The 27,838-nt window shown below is 40.2% G+C and overlaps 1 protein-coding gene across 4 annotated transcripts in view; it reads left to right on the top strand.

Moving 5' to 3' along the window:
* The first annotated feature begins 214 nt into the window (after positions 1–214).
* Positions 215–27,838, top strand: part of FANCI (FA complementation group I) — a 95,931-nt gene continuing 68,307 nt past the window's right edge. The window contains exons 1-3 of one of the 4 annotated variants that reach the window (XM_049905459.1): positions 215–301; positions 4,792–4,894; positions 7,149–7,221. In XM_049905459.1, coding sequence (XP_049761416.1) covers positions 4,811–4,894; positions 7,149–7,221 — 157 coding nt within the window. In that variant the 5' untranslated portion in view covers positions 215–301; positions 4,792–4,810. Of the gene's footprint in view, positions 302–802; positions 889–4,791; positions 4,895–7,148; positions 7,222–27,838 lie in introns of those variants that run through there. The other 3 variants (XM_049905458.1, XM_049905461.1, XM_049905460.1) reach the window with 3 other exon arrangements.

Here is a 27,838-nt window from a genome sequence, read left to right as displayed (position 1 = left end):
TCGATCTAGCAAGACAGGGCGTGGGGAGAACCGTGCACGTCACCCGGCGTGTGCGGACTCTGTGGTCCAGAACGCGAGTCCCACCAGGTCTCACCTCCCTCCGACTGAGTGGGAACGTCCGCGAACTCCCGACAGCTCCCCCCGCGCCATTAGCCTTAATGGTACACCCCGACAGCGGAAGCGAGACACAGGGGTGGGACCTGTTGTCCAGGGCGACGGAAGTTCGGCGGCGTTGCGTTGAGCGGGCTGTTTGGAAGTTGGTGGCGGCGGTGAGGTAGAGGTGACCGTGCAGAGGGGCTTGGTGCGTCACCCCGGCGGGGGGACTGGGCGCCGGGGAGGGAGTGGGTCTGTGGGAACCAGAGAGCTCCTGTTCTGACCTGACATTCTGGTATTTTCCGTGGTCTGGAAGGGTAGCCATGCCCCACTGTCTCCCGCCGCGCGCGCCTTGACTTTCACGGGTCCCTCCTCCCGGGGCGTGTTGCCACATCGGCACGTCCTCTTCGGTTTCCCGCCTCCAGCAAGGTTCAGCTCTTAAGCCTAAGACGTTTCTTTCAACCCGGTTTCGCGTTCGTAGCTCGCCCCTAGTCCGCATCATAGGCTGCCTTGTTTTGTAATTTCTGTAATTGTGTTCCCTTCTTGATCTCCGACAGGCATTTCACTTCAGTGGTGCCTCGCTATTCTCAGGTTTTACGGAGCTTGCGCTCTGGGGCCTCTTGACAAATAATCTGGGCGCACGGGAACGTCGCAGCCACCTAACCCATTGCCCATTGCCACCTACCTGCTTGTTAATCACCTCTGGCTTTAGGACGAATATAGCAAATGAATGATGAATTGATTTCAGCATATACCCTTCCGAAACTGTCCCTTCTGGCTGGCGTCTCTCTTTTGGTCAGTATGCCCCGTCTGCATTCTCTCTTGCCACCCGGGGCCCTAACCTGCGGGTAGTAGATGAAACCAAAAACCAAACCCAGTGCCATTGAGTTGATTCCGACTCATAGCGACCCTATAGGGTAGAACTGCCCCATAGAGTTTCCAAGGAGCGCCTGGCGGATTTGAACTGCTGACCCTTTGGTTAGCAGCCATAGCACTTAACCACTGTGCCACCAGGGTTTCCTGCGGGTAGTAGATAAAAGCATGGAGTCTGGAGCTGGACAGATTTCGATTTCAGTCCTGTGTCTGCTACTTACTAGTCTAACCTTGAGAAAGTTTCTTAATCTCTCTAAATCCCAAAAGTTCTTCATCAGAAATGGGGCTTAATAATACCTACCTTTTGAGGTTGGTGTGAGGATTAAATTAATGAATGTGAAGTGCCAGACTCAGGGTCTTGCCCCTTGTAGGGGTCCAACAGTTCATTTGTCCAACAAGTATTTATTGGACCCCTGTTGTGAACTAGATACTGTGCTGAGTGCTGAGGACTCAGTGGTGAACAAAATCAGACATGCCCCTGCCCTCATGGAGTTTTTAGTCTAGAGGGAGATATTAGTCATTAATAATCGCAAGTAAATGGAATCTTAAAAGTGTAGTGACAGTATGTGAGGGAGCACCAGTAAGGCTCACAATATGCCATTAGAGAATGTGATGGGGGGAGGGTTTAACCTAGACTGAGCAGCTTCTAAAGAAGTGTGGATTGAACTGAGCTCTGAAGGATTTGTAGGAATTAACAATAAAAGATTGGGGGCAGAAGATGGAAGGAAGAACATCTATTTAAATTTCAGAGAGGAAATCATGTGAAAGGGCCTGTGGCAGGAGGAACATAAGTTTGAAAGACTGAAGACAATTCAGTGTGGTTGGAGTATAGAGTGATAAAGGGGAGCCGGAAGCAAGATGAAACTGGGGAGCTGGCATGGGACAGCCCCTGCAGCATGTTTTTAACCTGACTTCAGGATTTTGGATTGATAAGAGAGCAATAGAAAGGCATTGAAGAGTTTTAAGATGAGAATGAGGGTGGATGGAGGGCCTATCACATAACCTGGTTTGTGTTTCAAAGAGATCACTAGTTACTGTCTAGAGGGAGGCAAGCAGGGCCTCCAACCAGCTCTTCTGGTTGGAACCCCTGCTGAGAATTTGCATTTCTTACAAAATCCCTGCTGAGAATTTGCGGTTCCACCCCAGATATACTGAATCAGAGTCTACCTTTTAACAAGATAGACAGGTGACTCTGACATATAACTTCCAGGGAACTTACTAGAAATGCAAATTCTCAGTAGGGGTTTGAACTGGGATGAGCTGGTTTGAAGCCCTGGAGACAAGCTAGGAAGCTGTTGCAGTCGTTCAGGTGAGAGATGGTGGTGGATTTGGAATGTTGTGGCTGGCAGTAGTGGAGATGGCGAGAGGTATACAGATTGAGAGATGTTTAGGGGGTAGCATTGACAGGCCTGGGAGGAGTGGATGTGGAGGATGAAGGCGAAGCATATTGCCCAGCTTTCTGACCTGAGCAGCCAGGTGGGGAGCACAGGAGAAGGTGGAGGAGCAGGAGCACGTTCTTTTCCACCGGTTTGCATTTCCCCCTCCTATTCCCATAGCTAGTAAATTAATAAATCCTGTTTGTCTAATATGCCTTTGGTTCATTCCTTCCTTCCCATTCCCCAGTCACCACAGGCCTGTCACTACCACTAAAATAGCCCTCTAATTGGTCTCACAGTCTAGGCTCTTTCTCCTTACCCCTTCCTGCTTTAATCGGCACAATGATGCCAGATTCATTTTCCACAAACACTGTTTCAGTCTTGTCGGATTCTCTTTTGCTTAAAAAAGTTCTGGTGGCTCTTTATTATTTACAGAATAAAATATTAATTCCTTAGCATGACATTTAAGATCGTTACATTTATCCCCAGCCTATTTGTCTTTCCTAGTCTCTCTGCTCCTACTTGAACTCCCTACCTCAGCCAATCTACTCATGTTCCTCAAATAAGTTTTTTTTTTTAGTTAAATCATGTTTTTGACCAGTTTTAGGTTTAAAGAAAAAGTGTGCAGAAATCTCAGAGTTCCCACATGCCCCCCTCTGCACATTGTTTCTCCTGTTAACATCTTGTATTCCTATGGTATATTTGTTACAGTTAATAAACCAATATTGATATATGATTAACTAAAGTCCATAGTTTACATTAGGTGCGCTCTGTGCTGTATATGGTCCTATAGATTTTAACAAATGCTTAATGTCGTTTGTTCACCATTACAGTATCATACAGAATAGTTTCACTGTCCAAGAAAATGCACTGTCCACCTATTCATCCCTTCCTTGGCCCCATGACATCCCCCTAACCACTGATATTTTCACCGTCTGTATCGTTTCGCCTTTTCCAGAATGTCATATCATTGGACTTGTACAGTCTGTAGCTTTTTTGCGTGGGCTTCTTTCACATTGTTGTTAGTTGCCGTCCAGTCCATTCAGACTCATGGTGGCCCCATGTGTGCAGAGTGAAACTGTTCCATAGGGTTTTCAAGGATGTGAGCTTTCAGAAGCAGATCGACAGGCCTGTCTTCCGAGACTCCCCTGAGTGGGTTTGAACTGCCACCTTTTTGGCTAGGAGTCAAGCTCTTAACTGTTTGTGCCATTCAGGGACTCCTTTCCCTTAGCAGTATGCATTTAAGGTTCCTCCCTGTCTTTTCATGGCTTCAGAACTCATTTCTTTTAATTGATGAATAATACTCCATTGTATGGATATACCACTGTTTGTTTATCCCCCAAGTAAATTTTTCAGATTCTCTTATGATTGCCTTTGTTCCTTTACAATAATGTATAATATATACCATCTGGTTGGTTGTCTTGACTGGCTAAATTTAATCTCTAAATTCTAGTTCAAGCTTTCCTCTGTGGGAATCCTTTTGTGACATTTGAGCATACAATTATTTCTTTATTCATATGAACTTCTCTCCTTTTTTAACCCATTTAATTGGCACTTAGCCTTTACTAGGCTGTTGATTCATTCATTTGTCAAATATTACTTTGTTGTATGTTTTTAATAAAGGACATATTCTTGTATATATGTTTATAATAATTGCATTATAATGTATATTTGATCTACTGTTAAATGACTACCTTCTTCTAGGCATTGTGTTGGATAGATGCTAAAAAAACCAACCCAAACCAAAAACCCCATTTCTGTCCAGTTGATTCCCACTCATAGTGACCCTATAAGACAGAGTAGAACTGCCCCCATAGGGTTTCCAAAGCTATAATCTTTATGGAAGCAGACTGCCAGCCACATCTTTCTCCCGCAGGGTGGCTGGTGGATTCAAACCCCCAAACTTTTTGCTTAGCAGTGGAGCACTTAACCAGTGTGCCACCAGGGCTCCTTAAAAAAAACAAATATGATAAAAATGTGGACCAAATTAAGAAATCACTTGATTAGAATACAGGTTCATAATAAGATGAGTAACCAGGTAATTCTTGAGGTTGTTCTGGTTAGGATAAAAATTACCTACTCATACTTGTTAGTACTCTTTAACCTTTTGAGCATCCACTGTTTACCTTGTCTATAACCTGTTGCCATTGAGTCCGTTTTGATTCATTGTGACCCTGTGGGTCAGGATAGAACTGCCCCATAGGGTTTCCAAGGCTATAATCTTTGCAGAAGCAGATTGCCACATCTTTCTCCTGTGGAGCAGCTGGTGGGTTCAAACCACTGACCGTTTGGTTAGCGGCTGAGCACTTTAACCACTGCACCACCATGGCTCTTTAACCTTGCCTATACTAGGTGTGAAATAAATACTCAGTGAACAGATAGGGGAGGAAAAAATATCAACCTGTTGACTTCTGAAGTTTCATTCAGCTCTGACCTTTTTGCCTTACAGTTCCCTGAAATGAGCAACAATGGATCAGAAAATTATATCTCTAGCTGCAGAAAAAACAGCAGACAAACTGCAGAAATTTCTTCAAAGCCTGAAAGAAGATGATGTGAGTACTAGGAAGCATGTTCTGCTAAAAGGAAATGTAGACACTTGTGCCTACCTAGTTATCTCCGTGACATCTCTACTGGGATCTTGAGCAGTGGTTCTTGGCCCCAAGCAAAACCTGAATCAGTAACTAGAGGTGAATGAAACCCAGCAATCTGTTTTAACAAGTCCTCTGGGTGATTTACATGTTGCTTAATCCCAGATTTTCCGCATGTTAATAGATGGTGCTGCCATCTACCCAGTTAATTGCGTAAGCCAGAAATTTGGGAGTCCTTGATTTTTTCTTTTCCTTCATCACCACTTCCCCTTCTCTTCCAAACCATTAGGAAGTCCTGTTGATTCTACCTCTGAAATATATCTTGAATCTTTCTAGTTTTCTTTATTTGTCTTGCTCTCACTTTGACCTAGGCCACCAGACTCTAATTTGAACACTGCATCAGTCTAACAGATATCTTTGTTTCACTCTTAAAACCCCCACAACCCATTCTCTACACAGGAGCAAATGTGACTTTTTTTTTTTTTATGATGTTTTACTGTGTTTTTTTGGTGAAGGTTTACATAGCAGTTTAGGCTCCCATTCAACAATTTCTACACAGATTGTTCAGTGACATTGTTTACAGTCTTCACAATGCATGAACGTTCTCGTTATTTCTGCTCCGGTTGTTCTGTTTACATTAATCTGGTTTCCTTGTCCCCTTATCTTCTTATCTGTGTTTTGAAGTAATCATTGGTCATTGGAAACCCTGGTGGCGTAGTGGATAAGAGCTACAGCTGCTAACCAAAAGGTTGGCATTTCAAATCCACCAGGCGCTCATTGAAACTATGGGGTAGTTCTGCCCTGTCCTATAGGGTCGGTGTAGGTTGGAATTGACTCAACTACAATGGGTTTGGTTTTTTGGTTTGGTTTATTGTCCATTTGGTATTATATAGATGATTTTTTAAAAGGAGCATGGTACTCACAGGTGATATTTTTTATTTTGTGAGCCAATGTGTTATTTAGCTAAAAGGTGACCTCAGGGTTTGGATCATGGTTTAAAGAATATCTCAGAGCACTAATCTTGGAGAGTCCTCCAGTTTCAACCAGTTTAGTAAGTCTGTATTTTATAAGAATTTGAGGTTCAGGTCTACATTTTTCTCCCATTCTATCAGAATCCATCTGTTGTGGTCCTGATCAGAACAGTCATTAGTGGTAGCCGGGTACCATCTAGTTCTGGTCTCAGGGTACATGAGGCTGTGGTTCCTGAAGACTATTAGTCTGGTAGACGAGTTTCTGCTTTGAGTCCTTGGGTTCATTTTTTTATTTCAGGGGATTAGAGACCAATAGTTGTGTCTTAAATGGCCTCTCCCAAGCTTTGAAGACCTCAGACGCTACTCACCAGCAAGAACGACTTTTAAAAAAAGACACACACCTAGTGTATCACTCCCTTGCTTTTCTCTTTAATAACTCCTGTTGCACTTAGACTAAACTCCAAACTTCCTGTCACGGCCTACAAGATTCTTTATAATCTGGTCCTTGCCCATCTCTCCAAACTCATCTTGTGCTGCTTTTTTGCTTACAGCTGCCTAGTCATATTGGTCTTTTTTTTCAGGCCCTCAAACATGGTGAGCTTTTTGCCCTCTCTTGGCCTTTGATGATAACTCTATCTGGAATGTCCTTCCCTCCTCCCTTTTATATAACTAGCTCTTTCACATTCTCCATAAATGTCTCTGTTTAAATGTCACCTACCTCAGAGAAGCTTTCCCTGACTACCTTAGCTGAAGTTGTTTCCCTTTCCTCAGTTGTCTATCTCAGCCTCTTTCTTTTCTTTACAAATATTTCTTTTCAGATTTTTTGTTCTGTCACTCTTTCCCTTCCTGCCCTGTTGTAGACTCTGTGAGTTAAATTGCCGTGTTTACCTTGTTCACCCGTGTATCCCTCCCTGGTGCGTAGGAAAAAGAACAGGCTCAAAAAATATTTGTTGAATGAGTGTGTAGACTCAAGAACATAGCACAATGCCCAGTGCTGATTAAGTGCTCAGTAAATGTTTGTAAAATGAATATATGCATAGATTTCAGTCCCAAGAACGCAGCATCAGATTAAGACCTACCCTGCTTTATCTAAAAGAGCTTTATGCTATTTGTGATACTTGGAGTCTGAGTGATATGAACCTGAGAGATGAATGCTTTTTCACGTTGGGAGCTTAGGGTCATCAGGGTAGAGGAGATGGGGCTGGTTGTTGGCAGAGACTTACAGCTTTTACTTTCTTTAATCACAGCTGACTAATCTTCTTCAGAATCAAGCAGTGAAAGGAAAAGCTGCTGGAGCACTCCTGAGAGGCATCTTCAAAGGTAATAATAATTAATGCCACTGCTGTGTCCCTAGGTTCCTTGGTAGATTTGTTTAGTGTTGGCACATATTGCTACTTTTCTTACTATTTGAAGCTGCACAGGGACATTTTTGTGGGATTCTACAGAATGAACAAAAGCAGCAATCTCTTGTCTTGTGGACTTAAATGATTTTGCTAAAGGGAGTTGAAGTGGCTCTCTGAGATTGTACTGCTGGTTTGGGGGCTTGTAAAGGCTGCACTTTTGGTAAAACTCACTTTGGTTTACTTGTGCTTTTAAAACTGTGGAGAAGAGGACATCAATGTTTAGTACTTAAATCTGTGCTTAACAAGTGGCTAGGGAGCTGTAGAGTTTAATGAAATAGAATATCTTGGGCTCCTTATATAGAGATTCTTAGTACCAGGCAGGGCATATTTGCTTCCATATCTTGAATAAGGGCCAGCTCCACATCATTACGGATTGTGACTCACAGTGATTTTATAAACTGGTGGGATAAAATTCTACAAAGCAAAAATTAAAAGTGATTTCAGATGCTTAGGTTATTTTAACATGGTTTATTTTTCTTCCGCCAAGTAAATTGGGTCTCTGCTGCAAGCAAGGCTACAAAAACACATCTATCTCACTATTTCTGAAAGAATGTTCAAAACTGGTTGTGTCAACTTTTATGAAAACTTATTAGTAAATGGCTTTTGTGTAGAAATATCAAACAAAAAAGAAAATGAAAGGAAATCAGAAGCAGCTGCCTATCCTACCAGTTGAAAGAAGGGTACTTTCTTTCTTGGACAGACAAACCTGGGACAAATTATCATGGCGCCCACTTCTACGACTAACCTTATTTTTACCTTATTAAAAAACATAGACATGCAAAGCCTGCTTTAAAAGTAGCATCTTTTAAGTATATATGTCATCAAGTACTTGTGGAAATTATTTCCTAATCATTTTAATCCTTTTAAATTGTGGATGTATATGACCAATAGTTAACTAATGATGACAATTTAAAAATTTTTGAGATATAATTCATATACCATAAAATTCACCCTCTGAAAGTATACAATTGTTTTTAATAATTTATTTAAAATCATTTAATAATTTATGTACCATAATAGTCACACTTTTTACAACAGCATTATTGAGCTTTAATTGACATACCATACAGCACCCACTTAAAATGTGCAAGTCAGTCTCTTTTAGTATATTCACAGAGTTGTTCATTCATCAACACAATAAATGTTAGAACATTTTTCATTACCCTCAAAAGAAATCCCTTGTCCCTTAGCCATTACCTCCAGCCCCTCAGCTGCCCCAGCCCTAGGAAACCACTAACCTGCTTTCTGGCTCTATAGATTTGCCTGCTTTGGACATTTCATAAGAGCAGAATCATAAGACATGGAATCAGCTATTCCTTTATGACTGACTTCTTTCACATAGCATACCGTTATCAGAGTTCATCCATGTTGTAGCGTGTATCAATACTTAGTTTTTTTATTGTTGAATAACACTTCATTTTATGAATATGTTGTTGCTGTTGTTAGGTGTCATTGAGCTAGTTCTGACTCAGCGACCCTGTGTACAACAGAACAAAACACTGTCCGGTCCTGTGCCATCCTCACAATCGAATTGTTGGTATGTTTCAGCCCATTGTTGCAGCCACTGTGTCAGTCCATCTCGTTGAAGGGCTTCCTCTTCTTCAAGGACCCTCTACTTTACGAAGCATGATGTCCTTCTCCAGGGACTGGTCCCTCCTGATAACATGTCCAAAGTACATGAGACAAAATCTCACCATTCTGGTTTCCGAGAAGCACCCTGGCTGTACTTCTTCCAAGACAAGACTTGTACGTTCTTCTGGCAGTCTGTGGTATATTCGCTATTCTCTGCCAACACCATAATTCAAAGGCAGTGGTTCTTCAGTCGTCCTTATTCATTGTCCAGCTTTCACATGCATATGAGGTGATTGAAAATATCACGGCTTGGGTCAGGCACACTTCAGTCCTCAGAGTGACATCTTTGCTTTGCAAAACTTTAAGTACATCTCTGCAGCAGATTTGCTTAACACATGCATCGCTTGATTTCTTGACTGCTGCTTCCATGGGCGTTGATTGTGGATTCAAGTCAAATGAAATCCTTTACAATGTCATTCTTTGCTCCGTTTGTCATGATGTTGCTTATTGGTCCAGTTTTGAGGATTTTTGTTTTCTTTATGTTGAACTGTAAGTTATAGTGAAGGCTGTAGTCTTTGACCTTCATCAGTAAGTACTTCAGGTCCCCTTCACTTTCAGGAAGCAAGGTCGTTTCATCTGCATAACGCAGGTTGTTAATGAGCCTTTCTCCAGTCCTGATTCTGAGTTGTTCACATAGTGGAGCTTCTTGGATTATTTGCTCAGCATTCAGATTGAATAAGTATGGTAAAAGAATAAAACCCTGACGCACACCTTTCCTGATTTTAAACCCTTGTTCTGTTCGAACAACTGCGTGTTGGTCTATGTACAGGTTCCACAGGAGTACAATCAAGTTTCTGGAATTCCTATTTCTTTGCAGTGTTCCCCATAATTTGTTAGTATCCACACAGTCGAATGCCTTTGCACAGTCAATAATACACAGGTAAACATCTTTCTGGTATTCTCTGCTTTCAGCCGTGATCCATCTGACATCAGTAATGATATCGCTCATTTCATGTCCTCTCTGAATCCAGCTCGAATTTCTGGCAGTTCCTTGTCGATGCAACCGTTTTTTATTTATCTTCAGCAAAATTTTACTCGCGTGTGGTATTGATGATATTGTTCAATAGTTTCTTCATTGTTTTGGATCACCTTTCTTTGGAATGGGCACAAATGTGGATCTCTTCCAGTCAGTTGGAGCTGTCTTCCATATTTCTTGGCATAGACAAGTGACAATCTCCTGTGCTGCATCCATTTTTTGAAACATCTCTATTGGTATTCTGTTAATTCCTGGGTCCTTGTTTTTCACCAGTGCCTTCAGTGCAGCTTGGCCTTCTTTTTTTGGTACCATTGGTTCTAGATCATATGCTGCCTCCTGAAATGGTTGAATGTCAGCTGATTCTTCTCGGTACAGCGACTCTATTCTCTCCATCTTCTGTTGATGCCTCGTGTGTCGTTCAGTATCTTGCCCATAGGATCCTTCAGTATTGCAGCTCAAGGTTTGAATTTTTTCTTCAGTTCTTTCAGCTTGAGAAATGCCGAGCTTGTTCTTCCCTTTTGGTTTTCTCACTCCAGGTCTTTGCACATGTAATAGTTTACTTTGTCTTCAGAAGCCGCCCTTTGAAGTCTTCCGTTGAGACCTCTTACTACATCATTTCGTCCATTTGCTTTAGCTACTCTATGATGAAGAGCAAGTTTCAGAGTCTCTTCTGACATCCATTTTGGTCTTTGCTTTACTGTCTTTTTAATGACTTTTTGCCTTCTTCGTGTATGATGTCCTGATGTCATCCCACAACTTGTCTGGTCTTCTTCGGTCGTTAGTGTTCAATTTATGAATATACCACATTTTATTTATTCATTCATGAGTTTATGGACATTTAGGTTTTTCCTACTTTTTGACTATTATGAATAATGCTTCTAGGAGCATCATTTTTTTTTCCATGGATAAGGTTTTATGTAGTCGTACGTTTTTATTTTTCTTGGGTACATACTTAGAACTAGAATTGTTGACTGAATGATGTGACTCTGTTTAACTGTTGAGGAACTGCTAGACTGTTTTCCAAAGCAGTTGCACCATTTTACATTTCCATCAACATTGTATGAGGATTCCAATTTTTCCACACATTCACTTACGCTTGTTACCATCTGTCCTTCTGATTCTAGCCATGCTAGTTGATGCGAAGTCCTATCTTGTTGCAACTTTAATTTACATTTCCCTGATGGCTAATGATGTTGAACATTTTTTCGTGTGCTTACCGGCTATTTCTGTGGCTTCTTCAGAGAAGTACCATTCAGATCTTTTGCCCTTTTAAAAAAATTGTGTTATCTTTTTATTGTTGAGTTGTAATAGTTCCTTATATATCCTAGATGTTGTTGTTGTTTGTTGTTAGGTGCTGTCGAGTTGACTCCGACTCATAGCTACCCTGCGTACGACAGAACGAAACACTGCCTGGTCCTGTGCCATCCTCACAGTCATTGTTATGCTTGAGACCGTTGTTGCAGCCACTGTGTCAATCATCTTGTTGAGGGTCTTCCTCTTTTGCGCAGGCCCTCTGCTTTACCAAGCATGATGTCCTTCTCCAGGGACTGATCCCTCCTGATAATATGTCCAAAGTATGTGAGACAAGGTCTTGCAGTCCTTGCTTCTAAGGAGCGTTCTGACTGTACTTCTCTCGAGACAGATCTGTTCGTTCTTTTAGCAGTCTGTGGTATATTTGATATTCTTTGCCAACACCATGATTTAAAGGCATCAGTTTTTCTCTGGTCTTCCTTATTCATTGTCCAGCTTTTCCATGCATATGAGGCAATTGAAAATACTGTGGTTTGAGTCACCTGCACTTTAGTTTTCAAGGTGGTATCTTTGCTTTTTAATACTTTAAAGAGGTCCTTTGCAGCAGATTTACCCAATGCAATGCGTCTTTTGATTTCTTGACTGCTGCTTCCATGAGTGTTGATTGTGGATCCAAGTAAAATGAAATCCTTTACAACTTCAATCTTTTCTCCCTTTATCATGGTGTTGCTCATTGGACCAGTTGTGAGGATTTTTGTTTTCTTTATGTTGAGATGCAGTCCATACTGAAGGCTGTGGTCTTTGATCTTCTTCAGTAAGTGCTTCAAGTCCTCTTCACTTTCAGCAAGCAACATTGTGTCATCTGCATAACTCAGGTTGTTAATGAGTCTTCCTCCAATGTTGATGCCCCTTTCTTCTTCCCGAATTACCTGCTTAGCATACAGATTGAATAAGTATGGTGAAAGGATATAACACTGACGTACACCTTCCCTGACTTTAAACCATGCAGTATCCCTTTGTTCTGTTCGAACAACTGCCTCTTGATCTATGTACAGGTTCCTCGTGAGAGCAATTAAGTGTTCTGGAATTCCAGTTCTTTGGGATGTTATTCATATAAACCACTTATTAGGGATATGATTCGTAAATATTTTCTTCCATTCTGTGGGTTAACTTTTCGCTTTTTTAATGATGTCCTTTGAAGCACAAAACTTTTTATTATGTCTAATTTATCTGTTACTTCCTTTGTTGCTTGTGCTTTTGGTGTCATATCTAAGAAACCTTTGCCGAATCAAAGGTTGTGAGGATTTACACTTAGGTTTTCTTCTAAAATTTTTATAGCTTTAGCTCTTACGTTTAGGTTTTTAATCCATGTTTCAGTTACTTTTATATATGATATGAGGTAAAGGCCTAACTTCATTCTTTCCCCATTGAATTGGCTTTTTGTACCCTTGTTGGAAATCAGTTGACCATAGATGTATAGGTTTATTTCTGGACTCTCAGTTCCATATCCTTAATCTGTGTATCTATCCTTATGCTAGTACCATACAGTCTTAATTACTGTAGCTTCGTAGTAAGTTTTGAAACAGAGAAATGTGAGTCCTCCAACTTTTTTTTTTTAACTTTGTTTTGGATACTCTGGGTCCCTGGTGTTTTGCTGAGTCACAATCAACTCAGTGGCAACAAGGTTCCTTTTTTTTTTTCCGTATGAAGTTTAAGATCGGCTTGGCAGTTTCTGTAAAGAAGTCAGCTGGGATTTTGATAAGGATTGCGCTGAATTTGTATATCAATTTGAGAAGTATTGCTATCTTAATATAAATTGTCCAACCCATGAACATGGGTTGTCTTTCTGTTTATTTAGGCATCTTTAATTTCAACAATGTTTATAATTTTTGGATTATAAGTCTTACACTTCTTTTGTTAAGTTTATTCCTAAATATTTTTTTCTTTTTGATGCTATCATAAATGGAATTGTTTTCTTAATTTCATTTTCATATTGTTCACTGCTAGTGTATAGAAATACAATAGATTTTTTTATATTGCTTTTGTATCCTGCAACCTTGCTGTATCTGACATTAGCTCTAATAGTTTGTGTATATGGGTTTCTTTGGATTTTCTATGTGCAAGATTATGCCATCTATCTTAGTTATTTAGTGCTGCTATAACAAAAGTACCACAAGTGGATGGCTTTAACAAACAAATTTATTGTCTCACTTCAATTCTAGAAGTCTGAATTCAGGATCCTAGCTCCAGGGGAAGGCTTTCTCTCTCTGTCAGCTCTGGGGAAGGTCCTTGTCAAGGTCTTTGTCATCAGTTTTCCCCTGATCGAGGAGCTTCTCATTGCAGGGACCCTGGTCCATAGGACATGCTCTGCTCCTGGTACTTCTTTCTTAGTGTCATGAGGCCCTTCTTTATGCTCAAAACTCTCTTTTATATCTCAGAAGAGATTGACTCATGATACACCCTAATCCTGTAGATTGAGTACTGCCTCAGTAACATAACTACCTCTAATCCTGCTCTTTAACATCATGGAGGTTAGGATTTACAATACATAGGATAATCACATCAGATCACAAAATGGAGGACAATTGCACAATAGTGGAAATCGTAGCCTAGCCAAGTTGACACACATTTTTGGAGGACACAATTCAATCCATAATACCATCTGTGAATAGATACTGTTTTCTTGCCTAATTGCTCTGGCTAGGACTTCCAGTACAATACTTAGTACCAGTAGTGAGAGTGGGCATCTTTGTCTTGGCTCTAATCCTAAGAGGAAAGCTTTTAGTCTTTCTCCATTGAATATGATGGTAGTTGTTGGGTGTTTCCTAAGTGTGTTTTATCATATTGAGGAATTTCCCTTTCTAGTCCTACTTTGTTGAGTGTTTTTATCATGAAAGGTGTTGGATTTTGTCAGCTTTTGTCAGATGCCTTTTTTTGCATTGATTGTGGTTCTTTTCCTTTGTTCTATTAATATAGTGTATTACATTGATTGATTTTTTAATACTGGACCATTCCTGGAATAAATCCCACTTGATCATGATGTATAATCCTTTTAATATACTGTTGGATTTGGATTGCTAGTGTTTTGTTGAGGATTTTTGCATTTATATTCAGGAGGGATGGAAACGTTGGTGGCGTAGTGGCTAAGTGCTACAGCTGCTAACCAAAGGGTTGGCAGTTCAAATCCGCCAGGTGCTCCTTGGAAACTCTATAGGGCAGTTCTGCTCTGTCCTATAGGGTCGCTATGAGTCGGAATTGACTCGACGGCACTGGGTTGTTTTTTTTTTTTTTTGTATTCAGAAGGGTTATCAGTCTGTAGTTTTCTTGTGGTGTCTTTGTCTGGCTTTGGTATCAGGGTAATGCTAACCTCATAGCATCAGTTAGGAAGTATTCCCTCCACTTCTATTTTTTTTTTTGGAAGAGTTTAAGAAGGATTGGTGTCACTTCTATAAATGTTTGATAGCATTCTCATGAATCCTTCTGGTCCAGGACTTTTTTGCTAGGAGGTTTTTGATTATGGATTCAGTTTTTCACTTGTTACGTGTCTGTTGAGATTTTCTGTTTCTTCTTGAGTCAGTGTAGATTATGTTGTATGTTTTGAGGAATTTCCATATGGCATATAGTTGTTCATGGTATTCTCTCTTGATCCTTTTTATTTCTGTAGGGTCAGCTGTAATGTTCCTACTTCCATTTCTGATTTTAGATATTTACATCTTCTCTCTCTTTTTCTTTGCAATCTAGTTAAAGATTTGTCCATTTTATTTATCTTTGCAAAAAACCAACTTCTGGTTTTATTGATTTCTGCTCTAATCTTTGTTATTTCCTTCCTTTTGATAGCTTTGGACATAGTTTGCTCTTCCTTTTCTAGTTCTTCAAATTCTGCAGTTATTGATCTGAGATCTTCTTTTTTAATGTAGGTTTTTACTGCTGTAAATTTCTGAGCACTGCCTTTGTCACATGCCATAAGGTTCGAGATGTTGTGCTTTTATTTTCATTTGACTCTAAGTGTTTTCTGATTTCTTTCTTGATCACTTCTTTGATACATTGGTTATTTAATAGTGTGTTTAATTTCCACATATTTGTTTATTTTGCAGTTTAACTTTTATCATCGATTTCTAGTTTCATTCTGTTGTGGTCAGAGAAGATACTTTATATCTTCTAATCTTTTACAATTTCCAATGTTTTAAAGTTTATTAAGACTTGTTTTGTGACCTAGCACATGGTCTGTCTTGGAATGATTCATATGCACTGAAGAAGAGTGAGTATTTGTTGTTGGATGGAGTATTCTAAATACATTTGTTAGGTCTAGTTGGTTTATAGTGTTCAAATCCTCTACTTCTTTTTTGGTCTTCTTTGTATATGTTCAGTCTGTTATCCTTTATAGGTGACATTTCCCTTCTGTCTTGCTGTTTCAAGATTCTGTCATTATCTTTGATTTTCAAGAGTTTGATTATAATATGTCTCAGTTTGAATCTCTTTGGGTTTGTTCTACTCTGAGTTCATTGAGCTTCTTGTATGTGTAGATTCATGTCCTTCATCAAATTTTGAAAGTTTTCTGCCATTATTCCTTTAAATATTCTTTCCCTTCCTCTCTCTCTTTTCCTCCTGGGAGTCCCATGATGAGCATGTTAGTTCGCATGGTGGTATACCACATACCATTAGGCTTTGCTCAGCTTTCTTGATCCTTTTCTCTTTTTGCTCTTCAGACTCAGCAGTTTCAATTGCCTTACCTTTTTTTTAATGGCTTAAAACAACACATGGTTCGGTTACCTTATCTTCTAATTTGCTGATTTCTTTCTTCTGCCAGCTCAAATCTGCTGTTGAACACCCCCAGAAAGTTTTGTATTTAAATTATTTTACTTTTCAACTCCAGTATTTCTGTTTGGTTCATTTTTATAGTGTCCGTCTCTTTATTAATATTCTCATTTTGCTCATGTGTCATTTTCCTGATTTCCTTCAGTTTTCTTTGTCCACCTTTTCCTTTAGATGTTTGAGCATATTTAATATTATTGTTTTAAAATCTTCTAAGCTATTAGGAGCTGTGGTGGCTCAGTGGTTAAGCACTCAGCTGCTAACTGAAAGGTCAGCAGTTGTAACCCACCAGCTGCTCCACCAGAGAAAGACATGGCACTCTTCTTCCATAAAGATTACAACCACAGAAGCCCTATGGGGCAGTGCTACTCTGTCCTGTAGAGTCAGTGTGAGTTGGAGTTGACTAGACAGCAACAGTTTTTAATCTGTCTGTTATCCAGATTTCCATAAAGGTAATTTCTCTTCCCTCGACTTGTTCTTTTGAATGGGCCATCGTTTCCAGTTTCTTTGCATGCCTTGTGTTTTTTTTTCCCTTGAAGCCGTAATACTAGAATTTTCCAATGTGTTAGCTTTCTTAATTGCCTGTATACATTTTTATTTTAGAGACCACTGATTCCTGCAAAACAATTTCAGACAGGCACAACACAGCCTTTAGTCTTTGGTCACTATTCCCTCCCCTGCTCTGTGAGCACTCTGATTCAGGCCAGGGGAAGGTTTAGGCCTTTGGGCAGCCCCCAGACAGGTCAGAACCGACACACTGTACAGTCTGCCACCAAAATCTGCCCTATTCACTCCAAAGCCAGAGATCAGGGCCTCTTCTTTGTGAATGTGTAAGCTGTGGTTCGCTTCTGCTGCAGCCACCTGGCTGCCCTGTCAGGAGGAAGTCGGGGGGGTAGAGTAGGGAAATGAGTTTTTCTGTTATTTAAAAGTTGTTTTTTTCTTGTTTCAGAGTGCAGTTAATTTCTGTAATCCTCCACCTACTTTTCAGAGTTCTTACAGAATTGAGATTACAGATTTCTTGGTGCTCATGTGGGATGATTGGGATCTTAAACCTGCTCATAATGCCATTTTTCCCAGAATCTAAGTTTTACTTCTTTTTCAATCTCAGTAACTTTTATTTATTTTCCTAATCCTCTGGCTGGAACCTCTAGTACAATGTTGAATAGAAGTGGCTAGGGGGACATCCTTGTCTTATTCCTGATTTTACAGGCAAAAAGCTAAGTACCATGCTAGTTGTGTGTGTTTTACCTTCTATTCCTAGTTTCTTGAGTGTTTTTATCATGAAAGAGTATTGAATTTTATGAAATGTTTTATTCTGCATCTACTGAGATGATTGGAAACGCTGGTGGTGTAGTGGTTAAGTGCTACGGCTGCTAACCAAAGGGTCAGCAGTTCGAATCCGCCAGGCGCTCCCTGGAAACTCTGTGGGGCAGTTCTATAGGGTCGCTATTCCGACTTGAGGGCAGCGGGTTTGTTTTTTTTGGTACTGAGATGATCATGTGGTTTGTTTTGCATTTTTTCTATTTATATTATGTATTACCTTGATTGATTGCATACATTGAATCAACTTTGTACTCCTGGCATAAATCCCACTTGGACATGGCATATAGTCATTTTTGTATGTTGCTGGATTCGGTTTAAGGAGCCCTGGTGGTGCAGTGGTTAAAGCACTCAGCTGCTAACCAAAAGGTTGGCAGTTCAAACCCACCAGCCCTTGACGGGAGAAAGATGTGGGAGTCTGCTTCCATGAAGAGTTATAGCCTTGGAAACCTTACGGGGAAGTTCTACTCTGCCTTCTAGGGTTGTTGTGAGTCAGAATTGACTCGATGGCAGTGGGTTTTAGCTCTTGGGATTCGGTTTGCTAGTATTTTGTTGAGAATTTTTGCATTTATATTCACGAGGGATATTGGTTTGTAGTTTTCTTATGATATCTTTATCTAGTTTTGGTATGAGGGTAACACTGGTCTCATGGAATGAGTTGGGAAGTATTGCTTCCTCTTCTATATTTTGGAAGATTTTGTGAAACACTGACATTGACTCTTCTTGAAATGTTCGGTGAATTCACCAGTGAAGACATCAGGTCCTGGGCTTTTCTTTATACGAAGCGTTTTAATTACTAATCAGTCTCTTTACTTCTTTTTATTTTATTTAGTTATTTATTTTTAATAATTTTTATTGTGCTTTAAGTGAAAGTTTACAAATCAAGTCAGTCTGTCACATATAAGCTTATATACACGTTACTCCATACTCCACTTATTCTCCCCCTAATGAGTCAGCCCACTCCCTCCTTCCAGTCTCTCCTTTTGTGACCCTTTTGCCAGTTTCTAACCCTCTCTACACTCCCATCTCCCTTCAGACAGGAGATGCCAACACAGTCTCAAGTGTCCACCTGATACAAGTAGCTCACTCTTCGTCAGCATCTCTCTCCAACCCATTGTCCAGTCCCTTCCAAGTCTGATGAGTTGTCTTCGGGAATGGTTCCTGTCCTGGGCCAACAGAAGGCTTGGGGACCATGACCGCCGGGATTCTTCTAGTCTCAGTCAGACCATTAAGTCTGGTCTTTTCATGAGAATTTGGGGTCTGCATCCCACCGTTCTCCTGCTCCCTCAGGGGTTCTCTGTTGTGCACTAATCAGTCTCTTTACTTCTTATAGGTTTGTTCAGATATTTCTTCCTGAGTCAGTTTTTTTTTTTTAATTAACTTTTATTGAGCTTCAAGTGAACGTTTACAAATCAAGTCAGACTGTCACATATAAGTTTATATACACCTTACTCCATTCTCCCACTTGCTCTCCCCCTAATGAGTCAGCCCTTCCAGTCTCTCCTTTTGTGACAATTTTGCCAGCTTCCAACTCTCTCTATCCTCCCATCCTCCCTCCGGACAGGAGTTGCCAACACAGTCTCAAGTGTCCACCTGATATCATTAGCTCACTCTTCATCAGCATCTCTCTCCTACCCACTATCCACTCCCTTTCATGACTGCCGCGTTGTCTTCGGGAATGGTTCCTGTCCTGTGCCGACAGAAGGTTTGGGGACAATGACTGCCGGGATTCCTCTAGTCTCAGTCAGACCATTAAGTATGGTCTTTTTGTGAGAATTTGGGGTCTGCATCCCACTGATCTCCTGCTCCCTCAGGGGTTCTCTGATGTGCTCCCTGCCAGGGCAGTCATCGGTTGTAGCCGGGCACCATCTAGTTCTTCTGGTCTCAGGATGATGTAAGTCTCTAGTTCATGCGGCCCTTTCTGTCTCTTGGGCTCTTAGTTATCGTGTGACCTTGGTATTCTTCATTCTGCTTTGATCCAGGTGGGTTGAGACCAATTGATGCACCTTAGATGGCCGCTTGTTAGCATTTAAGACCCCAGACGCCACATTTCAAAGTGGGATGCAGAATGTTTTCATAATAGAATTATTTTGCCAATTGACTTAGAAGTCCCCTTAAGCCATGTCCCCCAAACCCCCGCCCTTGCTCCGTTGACCTTTGAAGTATTCATTTTATCCCGGAAACTTCTTTGCTTTTGGTCCAGTCCATTTGAGCTGACCTTCTGTGTATTGAGTATTGTCCTTCCCTTCACCTAAAGCAGTTCTTATCTACTAATTAATCAGTAAAAAACCCTCTCCCACCCACCCTCCCTCCCCCCTCGTAACCACAAAAGTATGTGTTCTTCTCAGTTTATACTGTTTCTCAAGATCTTATAATAGTGGTCTTATACAATATTTGTCCTTTTACCTCTGACTCATTTCGCTCAGCATAATGCCTTCCAGGTTCCTCCATGTTATGAAATGTTTCACAGATTCGTCACTGTTCTTTATCGATGCGTAGTATTCCGTTGTGTGAATATACCACAATTTATTTAACCATTCATCCGTTGTTGGACACCTTGGTTGCTTCCAGCTTTTTGCTATTGTAAACAGAGCTGCAATAAACATGGGTGTGCATATATCTGTTTGTGTGAAGGCTCTTGTTTCTCTAGGGTATATTCCGAGGAGTGGGATTTCTGGGTTGTATGGTAGTTCTATTTCTAACTGTTTAAGATAACGCCAGATAGATTTCCAGAGTGGTTGTACCATTTACATTCCCACCAGCAGTGTATAAGAGTTCCAATCTCTCCGCAGCCTCTCCAACATTTATTATTTTGTGTTTTTTGGATTAATGCCAGCCTTGTTGGAGTGAGATGGAATCTCATCGTAGTTTTAATCTGCATTTCTCTGATGGCTAATGATCGAGAGCATGTTAGCTGCCTGAATATCTTCTTTAGTGAAGTGTGTGTTCATATCCTTTGTCCACTTCTTGATTGGGTTGTTTGTCTTTTTGTGGTTGAGTTTTGACAGAATCGTATAGATTTTAGAGATCAGGCGCTGGTCGGAGATGTCATAGCTGAAAATTCTTTCCCAGTCTGTAGGTGTTCTTTTTACTCTTTTGGTGTAGTCTTTAGATGAGCATAGGTGTTTGATTTTTAGGAGCTCCCAGTTATCTGGTTTCTCTTTGTCATTTTTGGTAATGTTTTGTATTCTGTTTATGCCTTGTATTAGGGCTCCTAACGTTGTCCCTATTTTTTCTTCCATGATCTTTCTCGTTTTAGTCTTTATGTTTAGGTCTTTGATCCACTTGGAGTTAGTTTTTGTGCATGGTGTGAGGTATGGGTCCTGTTTCATTTTTCTGCAAATGGATATCCAGTTATGCCAGCACCATTTGTTAAAAAGACTGTCTTTTCCCCAGTTAACTGACACTGGGCCTTTGTCAAATATCAGCTGCTCATATGTGGATGGATTTATATCTGGGTTCTCAATTCTGTTCCACTGGTCTATGTGTCTGTTGTTGTACCAGTACCAGGCTGTTTTGACTACTGTGGCTGTATAATAGGTTCTGAAATCAGGTAGAGTGAGGCCTCCCACTTTGTTCTTCTTTTTCAGTAATGCTTTGCTTATCCGGGGGTTCTTTCCCTTCCATATGAAATTGGTGATTTGTTTCTCTATCACCTTAAAAAATGACATTGGAATTTGGATCGGAAGTGCATTGTATGTATAGATGGCTTTTGGTAGAATAGACATTTTTACTATGTTAAGTCTTCCTATCCATGAGCAAGGTATGTTTTTCCACTTAAGTATGTCCTTTTTAATTTCTTGTAGTAGTGCTTTGTAGACTTCTTTGTATAGGTCTTTTACATCCTTGGTAAGATTTATTCCTAAGTATTTTATCTTCTTGGGGGCTACTGTGAATGGTATTCATTTGGTTATTTCCTCTTTGATGTTCTTTTTGTTGATGTAGAGGAATCCAAGTGATTTTTGTATGTTTATCTTATAACCTGAGACTCTGCCGAACTCTTCTATTAGTTTCAGTAGTTTTCTGGAGGATTCGTTGGGGTTTTCTGTGTATAAGATTATGTCATCTGCAAATAGAGATCATTTTACTTCCTCTTTGCCAATCCGGATGCCCTTTATTTCTTTGTCTTGCCTAATTGCTCTGGCTAGGACTTCTAGCACGATGTTGAATAAGAGCAGTGATAAAGGGCACCTTTGTCTGGTTCCCGTTCTCAAGGGAAATGCTTTCAGGTTCTCTCCATCTAGAGTGATGCTGGCTGTTGGCTTTGCATAGATGCCCTTTATTATGTTGAGGAATTTTCCTTCAATTCCTATTTTGGTGAGAGTTTTTATCATAAATGGGTGTTGGACTTTGTCAAATGCCTTTTCTGCATCAATTGATAAGATCATGTGGTTTTTGTCTTTTGTTTTATTAATATGGTAGATTACATTAATGGTTTTTCTAATAAACCAGCCTTGCATACCTGGTATAAACCGCACTTGGTCATGGTGAATTATTTTTTTGATATGTTGTTGAATTCTATTGGCTAGAATTTTGTTGAGGATTTTTGCATCTATGTTCATGAGGGATTTAGGTCTGTAATTTTCTTTCTTTGTGATGTCTTTACCTGGTTTTGGTATCAGGGAGTTGGTGGCTTCATAGAATGAGTTGGGTAGTATTCCCTCATTTTCTATGCTTTGAAGTGCCTTTAGTAGTAGTGGTGTTAACTCTTCTCTGAAAGTTTGGTAGAACTCTGCAGTGAAGCCGTCCGGGCCAGGGCTTTTTTTTGTTGGGAGTTTTTTGATTACTGTTTCAATCTCTTTTTTTGTTATGGGTCTATTTAGTTGTTCTACTTCTGATTGTGTTAGTTTAGGTAGGTAGTGTTTTTCCAGGAATTCATCCATTTCTTCGAGGTTTGCAAATTTGTTAGAGTACAATTTTTCGTAATAATCTGATATGATTATTTTAATTTCAGTTGGGTCTGTTGTGATGTGGCCCTTCTCGTTTCTTATTCGGGTTATTTGTTTCCTTTCCTGTATTTCTTTAGTCAGTCTAGCCAATGGTTTATCAATTTTGTTAATTTTTTCAAAGAACCAGCTTTTGGCTTTGTTAATTCTTTCAATTGTTTTTCTGTTCTCTAATTCATTTAGTTCAGCTCTAATTTTTATTATTTGTTTTCTTCTAGTGTCTGATGGATTCTTTTGTTGCTCACTTTCTATTTGTTCAAGTTGTAGGGACAGTTCTCTGATTTTGGCTCTTTCTTCTTTTTGTATGTGTGCATTTATCGATATAAATTGGCCTCTGAGCACTGCTTTTGCTGTGTCCCAGAGGTTTTGATAGGAGGTATTTTCATTCTCGTTGCATTCTATGAATTTCCTTATTCCCTCCTTGATGTCTTCTATAACCCAGTCTTTTTTCAGGAGGGTATTGTTCAGTTTCCAAGTATTTGATTTCTTTTCCCTAGTTTTTCTGTTATTAATTTCTAGTTTTATTACCTTGTGGTCTGAGAAGATGCTTTGTAATATTTCGATGTTTTGGATTCTGCAAAGGTTTATTTTATGACCTAATTTGTGGTCTGTTCTAGAGAATGTTCCATGTGCGCTAGAAAAAAAAGTATACTTTGCAGCAGTTGGGTGGAAAGTTCTGTATAAATCAATGAGGTCAAGTTGGTTGATTGTTGTAGTTAGGTCTTCCGTGTCTCTGTTGAGCTTCTTACTGGATGTCCTGTCCTTCTCCGAAAGTGGTGTGTTGAAGTCTCCTACTATAATTGTGGAGGTGTCTATCTCACTTTTCAGTTCTGTTAAAATTTGATTTATGTATCTTGCAGCCCTGTCATTGGATGCATAAATATTCAATGTGGTTATATCTTCCTGGTCAATTGTCCCTTTTATCATTGTGTAGTGTCCTTCTTTATCCTTTGTGGTGGATTTAAGTTTAAAGTCTATTCTGTCAGAAATTAATATTGCTACTCCTCTTCTTTTTTGCTTATTGTTTGCTTGATGTATTTTTTTCCATCCTTTGAGTTTTAGTTTGTTTGTGTCTCTAAGTCTAAGGTGTGTCTCTTGTAGGCAGCATATAGACGGATCGTGTTTCTTTATCCAGTCCGAGACTCTCTGTCTCTTTATTGGTGCATTTAGTCCATGTACATTCAGCGTAATTATAGATAAGTAAGTGTTTAATGTTGTCATTTTGATGCCTTTTTATCTGTGTTGTTGACAGTTTCATTTTTCCAGTTACTGTTTTGTGCTGAGATGTTTTTCTTTGTAAATTTTCATAGTATTTGACTTTATGTTTGCTAAGTCGTTACGTTTTTCTTGGTTTTTATTTTGAGTTATGGAGTTGTTATACCTCTTTGTGGTTACCTTAATATTTACCCCTATTTTTCTAAGTAAAAACCTAACTTGTATTGTCCTATATCACCTTGCATCCCTCTCCATATGGCAGTTCTATGCCACCTGTATTTAGTCCCTCTTTTTGATTATTGTGATCTTTTACATATTGACTTCAATGATTCCCTATTTTGAGCTTTTTTTTTTTTTTTACTTAATCTAAATTTGTTTTTGCTATTTCCCTATTTGAGTTGATATCAGGATATTCTGTTTTGTGACCTTGTGTTGTGCTGGTATCTGATATTATTGGTGTTCTGACCAAACAATATCCTTTAGTATTTCTTGTAGCTTTGGTTTGGTTTTGGCAAATTCTCTAAGCTTGTGTTTATCTGTAAATATCTTAATTTCGCCTTCATAGTTCAGAGAGAGTTTTGCTGGATATATGATCCTTGGCTGGCAGTTTTTCTCCTTCAGTGCTCTGTATATGTCATCCCATTGCCTTCTTGCCTGCATGGTTTCTGCTGAGTAGTCTGAACTTATTGATTCTCCCTTGAAGGAGACCTTTCTTTTATCCCTGGCAGCTTTTAAAATTTTCTCTTTATCTTTGGTTTTGGCAAGTTTGATGATAATATGTCTTGGTGTTTTTCTTTTTGGATCATTCTTAAATTGGGTTCGATGAGCATCTTGGATAGATATCCTTTCGTCTTTCATGACGTCAGGGGAGTTTTCTGTCAGCAGATCTTCGACTATTTTCTCTGTTTTCTGTCCTCCCTCCCTGTTCTGGGACTCCAATCACATGCAAATTATCCTTCTTGATAGAGTCCCACATGATTCTTAGGGTTTCTTCATTTTTTTAAATTCTTTTATCTGATTTTTTGGTGGTGTTAATTACCTGGTCCTCCAGATGTCCCAGTCTGCATTCTAATTGCTCGAGTCTGCTCCTCTGACTTCCTATTGCGTTGTCTAATTCTGTAATTTTATTGTTAATCTTTTGGATTTCTGCATGCTGTCTCTCTGTGGATTCTTGCAACTTATTAATTTTTCCACTATGTTCTTGAATAATCTTTTTGAGTTCTTCAACTGTTTTATCAGTGTGTTCCTTGGCTTTTTCTGCATTTTGCCTTATTTCATTTCTGAGGTCATCCCTGATGTCTTGAAGCATTCTGTAAATTCGTTTTTTATATTCTGTATCTGATAATTTCAGGATTGTATCTTCATTTGGGAAAGATTTTGATTCTTTTGTTTCGGGGGTTGTAGAAGCTGCCATGGTCTGCTTTTTTATGTGGTTTGATATCGACTGCTGTCTGCGAGCCATCACTAAGATATTGTTGTGATTTATTCTATATTTGCTCACTGAGTCTTACCTTGTTTTGTTTTCTTTCAATATACGTGGATGGGCTACTAGATTGTGCTGTCTTGATTGTTGTAGCCCTTGACTTACTTATGACCTATTACCAGCTGGTTTGGGCTGTTGCCAGATATATATGCCTGAGTCTATTCGCTATTCTTGTGTAGAATCTGATTTTGGGTCATCAAGTGTGTGCTGCACCCTAACACCTATCCACCTTGAGAAGTAGTGGTGATAGTTGTGTGCACCAGATTCTATTAGCAGCTAGGGTTCACACTCCAAGGCGGGCAGGATGCTGACAGGCTTCCCCCAAGTGTCAGTGAGGTAGGTGTGTCTCTGTTCCTAAAGCATCTTGATGAGAGGTCTCTGCAGCTGTACCTTAGGCCCCCAATGCAAGTACCTCTACAGATTGGTAGGTGTCACCCTCCTTAGACCCCTAAGGCAAGAGGCTAGGTGGTCTGGGGGGAGCTTCAGCCCTCAGTTCCCTGTTGTGGGTCAGTTAGGGCTCTGTTGAATAAGCAGAGATATCAGACCTGGGAAACTTGCTTTTCCAGTAAATCCACTAAAAAAAATGCAGTCAGATCCCTGTCAGAAATGCCTTTGCATTATAATAGCCACCTTGTTCCCTGTAGGGATGAAAGTCCGAGATATGGATCATATATGCTTGGCTGGAGCTGGTTCTGTGTTTTTAGTCCAATTAGGGAAGGATTTTTGGTTCCTGGGTTTTTTGTGGTTGCTTCTCTCAGGCTGGAAGAATGGGTTAGGAAAAGACCCAAAAAAAGAAAAAAAAAAAGGGAAAAGAAAAGCCGCGGAGCCGGAGCCGTTCTCCCTCTGGCTCAGGAAATTCCAATGTTAATGAAGCCGCCTGGGAAGGGAAGGGGAGGGTTCAGAAAAACAGGAGAGAGTAGCACCCCGGGATATAGCCAAAGTTGTTTATCTTGCTTGGGATGACTATTTTATCTGAGATTCCTGAGGGGCGTGTCGCCTATGTGTGCTGGCTGGGTAGAGTTTGCCCCCGAGGGTCTGGCCCACAGAAGCCGCGGTCAGTTCCTCTGCTGCCAGTCCAAAGCCCAGCGTCAAGGTTCCCCTGCTGGAACGCTGCATTCCCGGCTCCAAAATCAGTCACTGCCTCCCGGGGAGTTCTCATCCCGCCAGCTGCGTCGCCACGCAGCCTCCGCGGACGGGCTGGGCCCCCTCCCGGGGTTAGTTCAGGGGAGTAGGGCTGCGCCCCGTGTTTGCACCGTGAGAGGATGCCGTGCTCAGCTCTCCCCTGCGCCCAGTCCTAAGCCCGGCGCCAAGGTTACCTGACTGGGACGCTGGCTCCAGGCTCTGAAAACAATCGCTGCTTCCCCGTAGTTGTTCGTTCTCCGTCTCTGTCACTCAGGTCAACTCTTTAAATCTGTGTTTGTTGTTCAGGGTTCGTAGATTGCCGTTTATGTGATCGATTCACTTGTTTTTCAGAGTCTTTGTTGCAAGAGGGATCCGAGGTAGTGTCTACCTAGTCAGCCATCTTGGCCCGCCAATCCTGAGTCAGTTTTTTATAGTTTGTATCTTTCTAGAAACTTGTCAATTTTATCTAGGTTGTCTGATTTACTGACATACAGTTGTCTATAGTATTCTCTTATAATCCTTTTTATTTGTCCAAGGTTGATAGTAAGGTCCTTCTTTTATATCTGGTTTTAGTAACTTAAGTCTTCTCTCTTGTACATCAGATATGAGAAAAAAGAGTAACAAACCAAAAGTACATGTACTGTCTTTTATATTTTCGTATGTAGTTATCTTTCCTGGCACTCTTTTTTTTTTCTTATCTGAATTCAAGTTATTGTGTAGTGTCTTTTCATTTCAGTTTGAAGGAGTCTCTTTAGTGTTAGGGATGCACTCTCTCAGTTTTTGTTCATCTAGGAGTGCCTTAATGTCTCCTTCATTTTTGAAGGATGGTTTTGCTAGAATTCTTTGACTGTGTCATCCTGTTTCCTTCTGGCCTCCATGGTTTTTGCTAAGAAATAAACTGTTTTGAGAATCCCTTGTGTGTGACAAGTTGCTTCTCTCATGCTGCATTCAAGATTCTCTCTTTGTGTTTGTGTTTTGACAGTTTGATTACGGTGTAGGATCTTTTTGAGTTTATCCTACTTGGAGTTCATTGAACTTCTTGAATGTGTAGATTCATGAAATATAGAAAATTTTAGGCCATTATTTCTTCAAATATTTTTTCTGCTGCCTTTTCTCTTTCCTACTAGGACTCCCTTCACGTGTATGTTGGTATGTGTGATGGTATCCCACATGTCTCTGAGGCTCTGTTTATTTTTCCTTACTCTTTTCTTTCTTTCCCTCACACTAGATAATCTCAATTGACCTATCATGTTTGCTCATTCTTTTTTCTTCCAGGCCAAATCTGCTGTTGAGTTCTTCTTGTGAGGTTTTCAGTTATTATACTTTTCAACTCCAGAATTTCTATTTTTTTTAATTGTGATAAAATATATAACAAAAAGTTAACATTGTAACTTTTTTTATAATTTTTATTGTGCTTTAAGTGAAAGTTTACAAATCAAGTCAGTCTCTCACATAAAAACTTATATACGCCTTGCTACATACTCCCAATTACTCTCCCCCCCCCTTTTTTTTTTAATGAGACAGCCCACTCTCTCCCTCCACTCTGTCTTTTCGTGTCCATTTCACCAGCTTCTAACCCACTCTACCTTCTCATCTACCCTCCAAGCAGGAGATGCCAACATAGTCTCAAGTGTCCACCTGATCCAAGAAGCTCACTCCTCACCAGCATCCCTCTCCAACCCATTGTCCAATCCAATCCATGTCTGAAGAGTTGGCTTCGGGAATGGTTCCTGTCCTGGGGCAACAGAAGGCCTGGGGGCCATGATCACCGGGGTCC

This window comes from Elephas maximus, chromosome 13 (genome assembly GCF_024166365.1).
Source record: "Elephas maximus indicus isolate mEleMax1 chromosome 13, mEleMax1 primary haplotype, whole genome shotgun sequence".
NCBI lineage: Eukaryota > Metazoa > Chordata > Mammalia > Proboscidea > Elephantidae > Elephas > Elephas maximus.
The sequence above is the reverse complement of the archived record's forward strand: the minus strand, read 5'-3'. Positions and strand labels throughout refer to the sequence as shown.